The 12,367-nt window shown below is 41.2% G+C and overlaps 1 protein-coding gene across 2 annotated transcripts in view; it reads right to left on the minus strand.

The window, feature by feature from the left end:
• Positions 1-12,367, minus strand: part of LOC115198647 (TBC1 domain family member 22B-like) — a 187,693-nt gene that overhangs the window by 96,376 nt on the left and 78,950 nt on the right. For both annotated transcript variants that reach the window (XM_029760749.1, XM_029760748.1), the window contains exon 10: positions 1,412-1,518. In XM_029760749.1, coding sequence (XP_029616609.1) covers positions 1,412-1,518 — 107 coding nt within the window. The remainder of the gene's footprint in view (positions 1-1,411; positions 1,519-12,367) is intronic.

Below are 12,367 nucleotides of genomic sequence, written 5' to 3' on the forward strand. Positions count from 1 at the left end.
CAATTTTAGTGCTCATCAAGGCATTCTCTTCCAGAAAGTTGGCTGGCCCTATTTGATGTCACGTAGGTTGATACATTGCTATGTTTTAATTTATAAATCCCTTTTACAAAAAGTACCACTGTACCTAACATCTTTACTAAACTTTAGACATACTAGTTACCACACCCGGTTTCAGGGATAACTTTGGAAATTCCTTTGGTCTCTACTGAGTTCGGTAAATCAGCTTTAAGTTCATGCACCTTTTTTGTTTTAAAATCTTCAAAATGTTCTTCAATTTGATGTTTTGGTGCCTCGAGGGCAATTCAGAAAGCTGATTGAGGACTGTATCACTGATGAATGAGTTTGTTTTTTATGTCTGTGTTTTTCTTTCTGCTTGCATTTTCTATTTATATCGATGTGTGTATTTTCTGTAATGTATGTAATTCAGGGCTCATCTGTAAAAGAGACCTTGGTCTCAGTATGACTCCTTGATAAAATAAAGGTTAAGTAAATACATCCTCATTGCATTGTAATGTACTTACTGAAATACTGCCCATATGTAATGTACTTACTGAAATCCTGCTTTGTCAATATCTACAAATTGTATTTCATGCCAATAAAGCAAAGAATGAGAGAGAGAGAGAGAGAGAGAGAGAGAGAGAGAGAGAGAGAGAGAGAGTGAGAGAGAGAACTAGTTCAAGTCAGCACCCTGGTTCCCTGGTGTAATTACACAACATTTCATCCCTAGCGAGTGTTTAGAAAAAAACCTTCGAGACAAAATGGTGGAAGCGGGCACCACCCGGGAACCGTGTCGGGCGTGTGGTTAGCAGCAGCACTCCGCTCTGAACACACTGATGAATGGCTGTATGGATAATATAGCCTTGCCACCTACCTGCCTTCTTCCACTGCCTAGCTACCTCTGTGTATGGGGCCAATTACATCAAGGCCAAACACACACTCGCATTCTCACACATACGGGCGCACACACACACATGGCTCTAATGCTATGGCTGTAAATCAATAAGCGTCAAAGAGAGCGAGAAAGCGAGGAGGCGGACCAGTTCCCTGGGTGATATGCTCAACGCTGCCCGCCACCAGGCTGATGGGTAAAAGGCTGTATCTGGCTACGGTACAGTGCAGAGAGAGAATATGTACCATTCACACACTCTAATTCTGAAGAGATGGAACAGAGAGGGAAAATGGGAGGGAACAACTAACCTACACACAGGGGACTCTATTGTGACTAAACCTGTATGTATTCATGTGTGTGGCCAAATCAACACACACAATGCATCATAGCTGCACCCCTGGAACTACTACTCCACATTCACATAAATAAACACACGCCTAAGCGTTCTCTCCTGGGGCGGTGGTACACACACACACACAGGCACTCAGTGAATGTAAACAGCGGAAAGGAGAATCCATATACCTGAATGCCGTCCAACAGCTTGCTCATGCACCAGAAACTGTCAGCCTCGATGTTCCGCAAAGTCTCCTCCTGCAAGCTGGACACGTCAAAGTTCTCCACCTCCTCCTCTGTACCGAGAAAGAGAGAGAGAGAGAGAGAGAGAGAGAGAGAGAGAGAGAGAGAGAGAGAGTGAAAAAGAGAGTGAATTGGGTCTATCAGCATCACAGCAGTGGCCTTCTATTAAACAGGGAAAAAATAAGAGTAAGATGTTCTTGAAGAGAGCCTGAGGAGTCTTTCTCTCCTTGACGAAGTGTAGTGGTACAGATGGTTGTTCTCAGCGCTTCATGGAGGGTCTCTCTAACAACACCTGTTAACGCGTCAATTTCCTCTCCACCACATTCACACAAACATTACTTACATTATTATTATTTTTTTATTTATTTCACCTTTATTTAACCAGGTAGGCTAGTTGAGAACAAGTTCTCATTTACAACTGCGACCTGGCCAAGAATAAAGCAAAGCAGTTCGACACATACAACAACAGAGTTACACATGGAATAAACAAACATAGTCAATAATACAGTAGAAACATCAATAAGTAGGCCATGGTGGCGAAGTAATTACAATATACCAATTAAACACTGGAGTGATTGATGTGCAGAAGATGAATGTGCAAGTAGAGATACTGGGGTGCAAAGGAACAAGATAAATAAATAAATAAATACAGTATGAGGATGAGGTAGTTGGATGGGCTATTTAAAGATGGACTATGTACAAGTGCAGTGATCTGTGAACTACTCTGACAGCTGGTGCTTAAAGCTAGTGAGGGAGATATGAGTCTCTAGCTTCAGTGATTTATGCAGTTCGTTCCAGTCATTGGCAGCAGAGAACTGGGAGGAAAGGTGGCCAAAGCAGGAATTGGCTTTGGGGGTGACTAGTGAGATATACCTGCTGGAGCGCATGCTACGGGTTGGTGCTGCTATGGTGACCAGTGAGCTGAGATAAGGCAGGGCTTTGCCTAGCAGAGACTTGTAGATGACATGGAGCCAGTGGGTTTGGCGACGGGTATGAAGTGAGGGCCAGCCAACGAGAGCGTACAGGTCGCAATGGTCGGCAGTATATGGGGCTTTGGTGACAAAACGGATGGCACTGTGATAGACTGCATCCAATTTGTTGAGTAGAGTGTTGGAGGCTACTTTGTAAATTACATCGCCGAAGTCGATGATCGGTAGGATGGTCAGTTTTACAACGGTATGTTTGGCAGCATGAGTGAAGGATGCTTTGTTGCAAAACAGTCTAACCAGACACCTAGGTATTTGTAGTTGTCCACATATTCTAAGTCAGAACCGTCCAGAGTAGTGATGCTGGACGGGTGGGCAGCGATCGGTTGAAGAGCATGCATTTAGTTTTACTTGCATTTAAGTTGCAGTTGGAGGCAACGGAAGGAGAGTTGTATGTCATTGAAGCTTGTCTGGAGGTTAGTTAACACAGTGTCCAAAGAAGGGCCAGAAGTATACAGAATGGTGTCGTCTGCGTAGAGGTGGATCAGAGAATCACCAGCAGCAAGAGCGACATCATTGCTGTATACAGAGAAAAGAGTCGGCCCGAGAATTGAACCCTGTGGCACCCCCATAGACTGCCAGAGGTCCGGACAACAGGCCCTCCGATTTGAACACTGAACTCTATCAGAGAAGTAGTTGGTGAACCAGGCGAGGCAGTCATTTGAGAAACCAAGGCTGTTGAGTCTGCCAATAAGAATGTGGTGATTGAGAGAGTCGAAAGCCTTGGCCAGGTCGATGAATACGGCTGTACAGTAATGTCTCCTATCGATGGCGGTTATGATATCGTTTAGGATCTCGGGCGTGGCTGAGGTGCACCCATGACCAGCTCTGAAACCAGATTGCATAGTGGAGAAGGTACGGTGGGATTCGAAATGGTTGGTAATCTGTTTGTTAACTTGGCTTTCGAAGACCTTAGAAAGGCAGGGTAGGATAGATATTGGTCTGTAGCAGTTTGGGTCTAGATTGTCTCCCCCTTTGAAGAGGGGGATGATCGCGGCAGCTTTCCAATCTTTGGGAATCTCAGACGATACGAAAGAGAGATGGAACAGGCTAGTAATAAGGGTTGCAATAATTTTGGCAGATCATTTTCGAAAGAGGGTCCAGATTGTCTAGCCCGGCTGATTTGTAGGGGTCCAGATTTTGCAGCTCTTTCAGAACATCAGCTATCTGGATTTGGGTGAAGAAGAAATGGGGGAGGCTTGGGCGAGTTGCTGTGGTTATGCAGAATGTTGGTTCTTACATCTACAACCAGTCATTCAACCACATCTACTCTCCACAGTCATTCAAATATACAGTACTAATCTATATAAAAAAAATGATAATTTCTGTGTCATCTTACTCTTTCAGTATGTTCTCTGCACATAGACCTATCATTTAAACCATGCATAATATCTTCAAAAGCCATTGAAATACAGTACAGATTATGACGCTATACATCAGCAATGACGTCCATCCGTGGGTTAAAAGTATTAACACCTGAATGACAGTTGGAACATACCTCACTGATTTAACCATTTATTCCCCCCCCCCCCCCCCCCCCCCGGACTATGGATCAGTCTCTGTCCGTTCGTTCATTCGTACGTGCACTACCGTTCAAAAGTTTGTGGTCACTTAGAAATGTGCTTGTTTTTGAAAGGAAAGCACAATTTCGTCCATTAAAATAACATAAAATTGATCAGAAATACAGTTTAGACATTGTTAATGTTTGTAGCTGGAAACGGCAGATTTTTTTTAATGGAATATCTACATAGGCGTACAGAGGCCCATTATCAGCAACCATCACTCCTGTGTTCCAATGGCAAATTGTGTTAGGTAATCCAAGTTTATCATTTTAAAAGGCCAACTGATCATTAGAAAACCCTTTTGCAATTATGTTAGCACAGCTGAAAACTGTTGTGATTCAAGAAGCAATACAACTGGCCTACTTTAGACTAGTTCAGAATCTGGAGCATTAGCATTTGTGAGTTTGATTACAGGCTCAGAAACAAAGAAACAAAGAAAAAGTCCTCAAATGGCAGCTTCATTAAACACGAGTCTCAACGTCAACAGTGAAGAGGCGACTTCGGGATGCAGGCCTTCTAGGCAGAGTTGCAAAGAAAAAGCCATATCTCAGACTGGCCAATAAAAATAAAAGATTAAGATGGGCAAAAGAATACAGACACTAGACAGAGGAACTCTGCCTAGAATGCCAGCATCCCGGAGTCACCTCTTCACTGTTGACGTTAAAACTGGTGTTTTGCGAGTACTATATAATGAAGCTGTCAGTTGAGGACTTGTGAGGCGTCTGTTTCTAAAACTAGACACTAATGTACTTGTCCTCTTGCTCAGTTGTGCACCGGGGCCTCCCACTCCTCTTTCTATTCTGGTTAGAGACAGTTTGTTCTGTTCTGTGAAGGTAGTAGTACACAGCATTGTACGACATCTTCAGTTTCTTGGCAATTTCTCGCATGGAATAGCCTTCATTGCTCAGAACAAGAATAGACTGACGAGTTTCAGAAGAAAGTTCTTTGTTTCTGGCAATTTTTTTGTATTTATTTTACCCTTATTTAACTAGGCAAGTCAGCTAAGAACAAATTCTTATTTTCAATGACGGCCTAGGAACAGTGGGTTAACTGCCTTGCTCAGGGGCAGAACAACAGATTTTTACCTTGTCAGCTCGGGATTCGATCTAGCAACCTTTCGGTTACTAGTCCAACACTCCAACGCCTAGTAATCAAGCCTGTAATCAAACCAACAAATGCTGATGCTCCAGATACTCAACTATTCTATAGAAGGCCAGTTTGAAAACTGTTGTGCTGATTTAAAGAAGCATTCTTTAAATCAGAAACAGCTGTGCTAACATAATTGCAAAAGGGTTTTCTAATGATCAATTAGCCTTTTAAAATGATAAACTTGGATTAGCTCACACAAACATGCCATTGGAACACAGTGATGTTTGCTGATAATGGGCCTCTGTATGCTTATGTAGATATTCCATAAAAAAATATACCGTTTCAAGCTACAATAGTCATTTACAACATTAACAATGTCTACACTGTATTTCCGATAAATTTTATGTTATTTTAATGGACAAAAAAAGTGATTTTTCTTTCAAAAACAAGGACATTTCTAAGTGACCCCAAACTTTTGAACGGTAGTGTACATACGTACTAGGGTTGAATGAGATTTACCACCCAAAACCACTCCCTTTGACCAGGATAAATAACTGACAAACCCGTCAATTATAATCAATTATCTAAATGAACAGCATAGCATGAAACGGACCTGCTAAATTATATGTGATGTCTAAATCTGGCTTTGCTACGGCCTCTGCATGATGAATCAACACTCAGGGTGGGGACAGGCAGCCCATCGCCGTATGCAACGCAGTTCACAATGCATGTAGACCTATCATCTCATGTTAACTTTCTTTTCTTGTGATAGGTAGGCCTGTCTGCATTTGCTGCAGCATAGCCTATGCTACAGTAATATAAAGACTGGAGTCGTGTCTAATTTACCCATCTCCATCTGGCTTTCGGGGATCACATTATTTTTTAATTGCAAAGACATATTTTTTAATTGCAGCTGCAGATTTTTTTAAATCAGCCTATCACTTGAATATCGTTGCTTTAAATCAATGCACGTGTGACCACTCTCTCACAGTCTTTCTCTCTCTCTCCATTTAAAGTGCATCCAAACTAGATAATCCTGTTCTAGATTGATATATAACCCTATATATAGATGTCCTAGCCTACTTCTTTCGGGTAATACATTCAATGCAGTATTAGCCTTTTATTTAGCTAAATAATGATGGGTTATGCATAATAAGCTTATAGCCTCTGTCTCATGCGCAATACGCAAGCACCTGTGCTCCGCTGGCCTCTCATTAAAAAAACACTACTTAGCTCTTTTGCCATTTCTTATACCAATAGACAATTCGAGGAGGGACGCAAGCTCATTTTTGATGAATGTTAAACACAGCAACCAAAAGAAGAGTGAACCTGCGATGGCAGTAGGCTATAGCAGTTATTTATTCAGGCCCATAAACATTCAATGTTTGTGAAGAGAAGTGAAAGCCATCTGCCATCTAGTCCTATATTATTAAAGGATGTTATTAGAATAATGAAGATAAGGACAACAAAACTTATTGCATTTAACTGTTGAAAGCGAGGAATGAATGAAGCAACAATAGAGAGAGAAAGAGGAGGTAGGCTAATAACATTAGGGGAAATATTATTAGAGCTACATACTGTACGCGTAAGCCTATACAAATAGGCCCTACTATATTTCCAAATTAAAATCCAATTCGCTAGCCTGTACTTGTAACTTTGTAAGCCACATGTGCTGAACCAGAGTCGCATGTTATCTTCTAGTTTAACATGGTTTGAACGATGTGCGTAATTCCAGTCCATATAATTCAATACAGTAATACAGTTCACACTCCAAAAGATTAGCCTACTGGAGCTAGTTTCATTTATGTACCCAAGAGAGCATATTGCTAGCTACATCTTTGGAATTGTACGTTTTTCTTTCATGCGTAATGTGCAGTAGCCTATATCATATATGCATTGGATAACAGCAAGATCATTTGGGCTTTTTTGGGATCGGGCTCATTAAATATGGTTAATGTAGGGCTCAAAAAATGTATTTAATATATATGTCTCATCAGGCTCGGGAAGCATCAGGTTAGAATTTTCATGCTGATCAAAGCCCTAATAAAATCCGGACATATTTATATGATTTCAAATGCTTTGAATGACACTTCCGTTTTTGGCGGGAAATACCGGGTTACCCAGAAGAAAGGTGAATTATTCTCGGGATGGAACATTTGTAAAATACCTGGAAAATATTAAACCATAATACTTATGTTCTTTAGTCACATACGATATCGCAGACACCAAATTCCAAACTTATCTCCTGTCCCGTTTGTGTTACAGTCATGGACATTTTGTACATATGCAGTTGAAGTCGGAAGTTTACATACACCTTAGCCAAATACATTTAAACTCAGTTTTTCACAATTCCTGACATTTAATCCTAGTAAAAAGTCCCTGTCTTAGGTCAGTTAGGATCACCACTTTATTTTAAGAATGTGAAATGTCAGAATAATAGTAGAGAGAATGATTTATTTCAGCTCCACATTCCCAGTGGGTCAGAAGTTTACATACACTCAATTAGTATTTTGGAGCATTGCCGTAAAATTGTTAAACTTGGGTTAAACGTTTCGGGTAGCCTTCCACAAGCTTCCCACAATAAGTTGGGTGAATTTTGGCCCATTCCTAAAATTTTTGACATGCGTTTTTCTGGATGTTTTTTTTGTTATTCTGTCTCTCACTGTTCAAATAAACCTACCATTAAAATTATAGACTGATCATTTCTTTGTCAGTGGGCAAATGTACAAAATCAGCAGGGGATCAAATACCTTTTTCCATCACTGTATAAGCTCGACCCATTACATACAGCGAATGAAAAAATACAATCATTTGTTGCCTTGTTAACCATACGTCCTTCTAATTACCTCTATATGTCCATCATGTGTCGACCTGGGTTCATTTAGACCAGGTGTAATATAATCTGTTATCACGCTGATGGGTGCCATATGGGATCATGAACATATAATGAGATTAGGTGAGGCGTGGGGAACATGAGGAGTGTATGACAGATATGGTGTGGGCTGTAGGGAGGGCTGTATGTAGGGTTTGACACATTCTTGACAACTGCAACACAGTGGAACTCTAGAGAGAGACGATACTGATTAATCACACTCTACTACTCACACACACCTGACGAACCACTATCTCTTTATACACATCACTGGCCTGCCGCCTATCAGGTGTGTGTCCCCTCAGTGGCTACTCTGACAGGTAACACCAGGGGAGGTGAGCAGCAGCCGCCCTCAGGTAAAAAGGGAGAAGAGACAAACTGCTGAAACAGGCTCTAAAGGACAGGGAGAAGGAATGGCTGGATGGATAGATTGTTCAAAGACAGGAGAGCCTTTTCAGGAGCCCTTAATACAGTGGTCACCAACCAGTCGATTGCGGTCGACTGGTCGATCACCAAACATTTCTGTAGAAAAGCCAACGATATAGCCTTGCGCTCCTCTCTATTTATTTGTATTTGTCTTGCGCTGTTGGCGGTAGGTCCACTTGATTCAGAAGCCCTGCACCCCGGGTAGGCAAAGTCTTCCCATTTTTAACCGTTTAATTTGTCTGAAGGGATAAACTCCGCCTACCCGGCAGACCAGGAGAGCTAAATCAAGTGTGCCTACTGTGCTGGCCAATCGGATAGCTCATATCAACGTGCCTACAGCTTCCACGAAACTATCAAAGAATACAGCAAAGAGCTGCTGTTTCTATGAGTGAGTTCATGTTTAAGTTTTTATTCAGCATTGTCACAGTTTTGTTCTCCAACACTTTTACAAAACATAAAATATGCTAATCCCTACTTCCACTCGAGCTACAAGCAGCACTGCAGCTGCAATGAATGAAGTAGCCAAGTGTATCAGTATGTTGCGTTTTGTATTATTAGCAGCTCTTCGTGTCTATTTTAATTTTGAAGAATATTTCAAACACCATCAATTCGTGCATGAGACAGAAATAAAGTGGTGCGACTCGAGTTTCGCCATCAGGTGGAAGACTGTGTCCCCTCTCTCTGGTCAGTCTCACCAGAGGAAAGGAGAGAGCAGGGGCCGTGAGAAGCAGACACTCTGCTGCTCTCTCCTTTCCTCCGCTGAGACTGACCATCAGATACAGGTATCAGTCCAGTAAAATAAAAAAGCTAATTATTTCAATTTATGCTCAGCTGTACCTAGCAAGTGATACAACAACTGATCTATTTTGTTATCAAAGCACGAGTTTTGAAATATAATATGGTCTGAGAAGAACAATATTGGCAGGCCAATCATAGCCAATATGCTGTGATAATGTATTAGACCTACTGCACAAACCTCATTCCTACAGAGCTATTTTTATTAAGTCATGTTTTAGTTTTTTTTAATCTGAGCGGTAGATCTCGACTTGGTGACCACTGCCTTAATACAAATCAGACCCTTCCCAGGTCGTCTTAACTGCCAGTTTAACATTGTTCTGTTCAAGTGAGGTGAGGGTAGGGGAGACAGTTGTATAGGAGTGTGTACAAGTGTTTTGGGGGTAAGGGGGTTGATGTGGAATTGGGGCTAACTCAGAGTATGCATGAACAAGGGTACAAAGAAAGAAGGCACTGTGTTTCTATTCGTCTGTACTACTTGTTCCACAAATCAACAGCTCCCCCTGTGGTCACTGGAGGAACTGAAGCCTGCTCTGACAGGACAATGCCATAGAAATGAATTTCCATTGCAAGGGAAGCACAGCAAATATGATTTTGTTATATTGGGAGATCTGAGTCGCCTACACAGTGTTCTCTCTCACAGCCAGAGTGTTCTCTGCTTTATTCAGCCACACACTCACTCTACCTCTCTCCCCTACACACTCTTTACTAAGACAAGTCACTAGGCCACCACTCAGTTTCTGACGTCATCAGTAGTAGACACCACAAGCTAGAATAAGTTATATTTCTATGAGTCGACATGACACACAAACCCAGGGTGTAGTTCATATGTAATAATAAGAGCCTTTTGCTGAGAGGAAGAACGTGTCAGTAAGAGTGTGTTACGGGCATTATGAACAGAAGAACAGTTATAGGTGAGCAGTCAGATTATGTGGGTTAAATAGGCAGAGTGAAAAGTCCCAAGGTGTACTGTTCCTAGCTCCGCACAAACACACACACTCTCCCTCCCTCCCTCTCTCACGGTAGGACCATGTCATCTGTCAAAGTGTATCATCAGGAGAGAGAGAGGGGCTGTAGCCTGTGATCATTCAGCCACTACAGAGGCAAGGTGGCATGAGCATCACAAACACACACAGAGAGAGAGAGATGACACAGGCACTGAACATCACACTGACTGGACACGGGAACCAGAGAGACAGAGGGACAATAGAGAACAGAGGACCAGAGAGCAGGGATACAGCCATACTAGGTGAAGCCCAGTCCATGGGAGGGTGAGATAAAGGTGTTTGACCATTAATAGCAGGATACAGGTGTATGGATAGACACACACTAGTACACAGGAACAAGCAAACATACACACACAGGCACTAGGGCTGAACCCCAATGAGTCAACTGGTCGATTGTTTGGTTCGATAGGCTGTTGGTCAATCGAGATTGCGAGCAGTAGAAATAAAAGAAAAAAAATGGTCATGGTGTAGCCTACAAGACACCTGTCTGATTTGAGGGTACTGATCCACTGTGGAGGCCGTTGGGATGGCACGGTCCATCAGTCTAAGACGTGCTACTGAAATTGTATATGGTTATATTATGTAAGAACAACGGTGCAACACAAATAAAAATGATATTATACAAATGCGCTTTCTCCCGTGTTGGATAGCTGTTGCTATGTGCCTGGCTTTATAAATCATCCATATATATCTACAGAAATAAGATAAACAGGCAACACAAGCAGGATCTCAGTCTTTGTTTAATAGCACCAAGCCTCACGCAACCAGTCGATTGTTTGATCGATAGGCTGTTGGTCAATCGAGACCACAACATGTCGGATAAACAATTTCACAAATTTGGCTGTTTTTAACCTTTGTTATGCTTTACACTTTTTTTCATTAGAACAGCCTCTCTGGTATTACTTAGAATTTCTTTAGTGTTGTTTACACTGTTCCAAATTGTGAGAAAAAATAGTTATAATAATAACAACAATCCTTTTTCTTGATCTCCTTCTTGTTAATAATAATAATAATAATATCATCAACAGGGCAAAACCCACTGTTACTAGGCCGTCATTGTAAATAAGAATTTGTTCTTAACTGACTTGCCAAGTTAAATAAAGGTAAAATAAAAAAATATATAAGTAAAGTCATTATCATTAGCAGGCTTAGTATAACCACCATTGAGCTGTAGGCCTAAGACCGCATCCTGTTTAGTCTTAATACCGTAACTTACTTAAGCCTATATTTCAATACTTATATAGGCTATTGTATAAATCAATAATTCATTTGTTCATGTCATCACACAGCATATGAGTCATTCATGATTTGAAATGCAATCAAGCATTTCATTTTTCTTTTTAGATAAATGCGGCACTTGAATAATTAGCAAACCGTTCCCTTTTTGTCAATTGCATTCACAAATGCATGCGACTGTTTAGTCTTTGCTGTAATAAAGGCTTTCAAAAAACAACAACATTACAACATACTCTTTGGTATGCTTATAATTTATTTAGTGTTGTTTACATTGTTCCAAACGGTCAGAAAATGTTTTATTGTAATCTAACAGCACCTGTTTAGCACACATTATGCACGCAGCGCTTGCTGCTTACCTTGATATCCAGTGTTTTCCACAACTACTCAAATTAATTCCACACATCTGACTTCCCCTTTACCTCCTTAGCAACCAAACATTCCCCCGTTTCGAGTTTGTCATGTCATCTGCATCTATTTTGCTTTCACATGTTTTACAGTGTTCAGAGTTTGTTATAACCAATTTATTGATGTGATTATGATATGCTATAGGTCAGACCCTATTGGTCACGTGCATGCGATGCATATGTATCACATAAAGAAAGCAAGGGTTGAGGGAACAGGGAGTGTTTTTCCTAAACAAATTAGGGATTTCGGCAAGATTACTTTTCAGTCAGAAATGACTGTAATTATGTTGCAGCTTCAGCAACAAACACAACGCAATAAACACTGTTAATGTTTTGTGGTGGACGCTGCAGTAGGGAGGAGAGAGCAACAATGGGTGCTAGTCACACAGTCACTCGCTGTCATTTGTTTAAAACACAGCAAGTTTGAGTCCTGCCCGGCACAATCAAATCAATTGTGGTCAGACTCCCTCTAGTCATTTGTGCATCTTAATTATTTAATCAAACAGAGCCCTTAAAGCATCAGAC

This window comes from Salmo trutta, chromosome 8 (genome assembly GCF_901001165.1).
Source record: "Salmo trutta chromosome 8, fSalTru1.1, whole genome shotgun sequence".
Lineage (NCBI taxonomy): Eukaryota > Metazoa > Chordata > Actinopteri > Salmoniformes > Salmonidae > Salmo > Salmo trutta.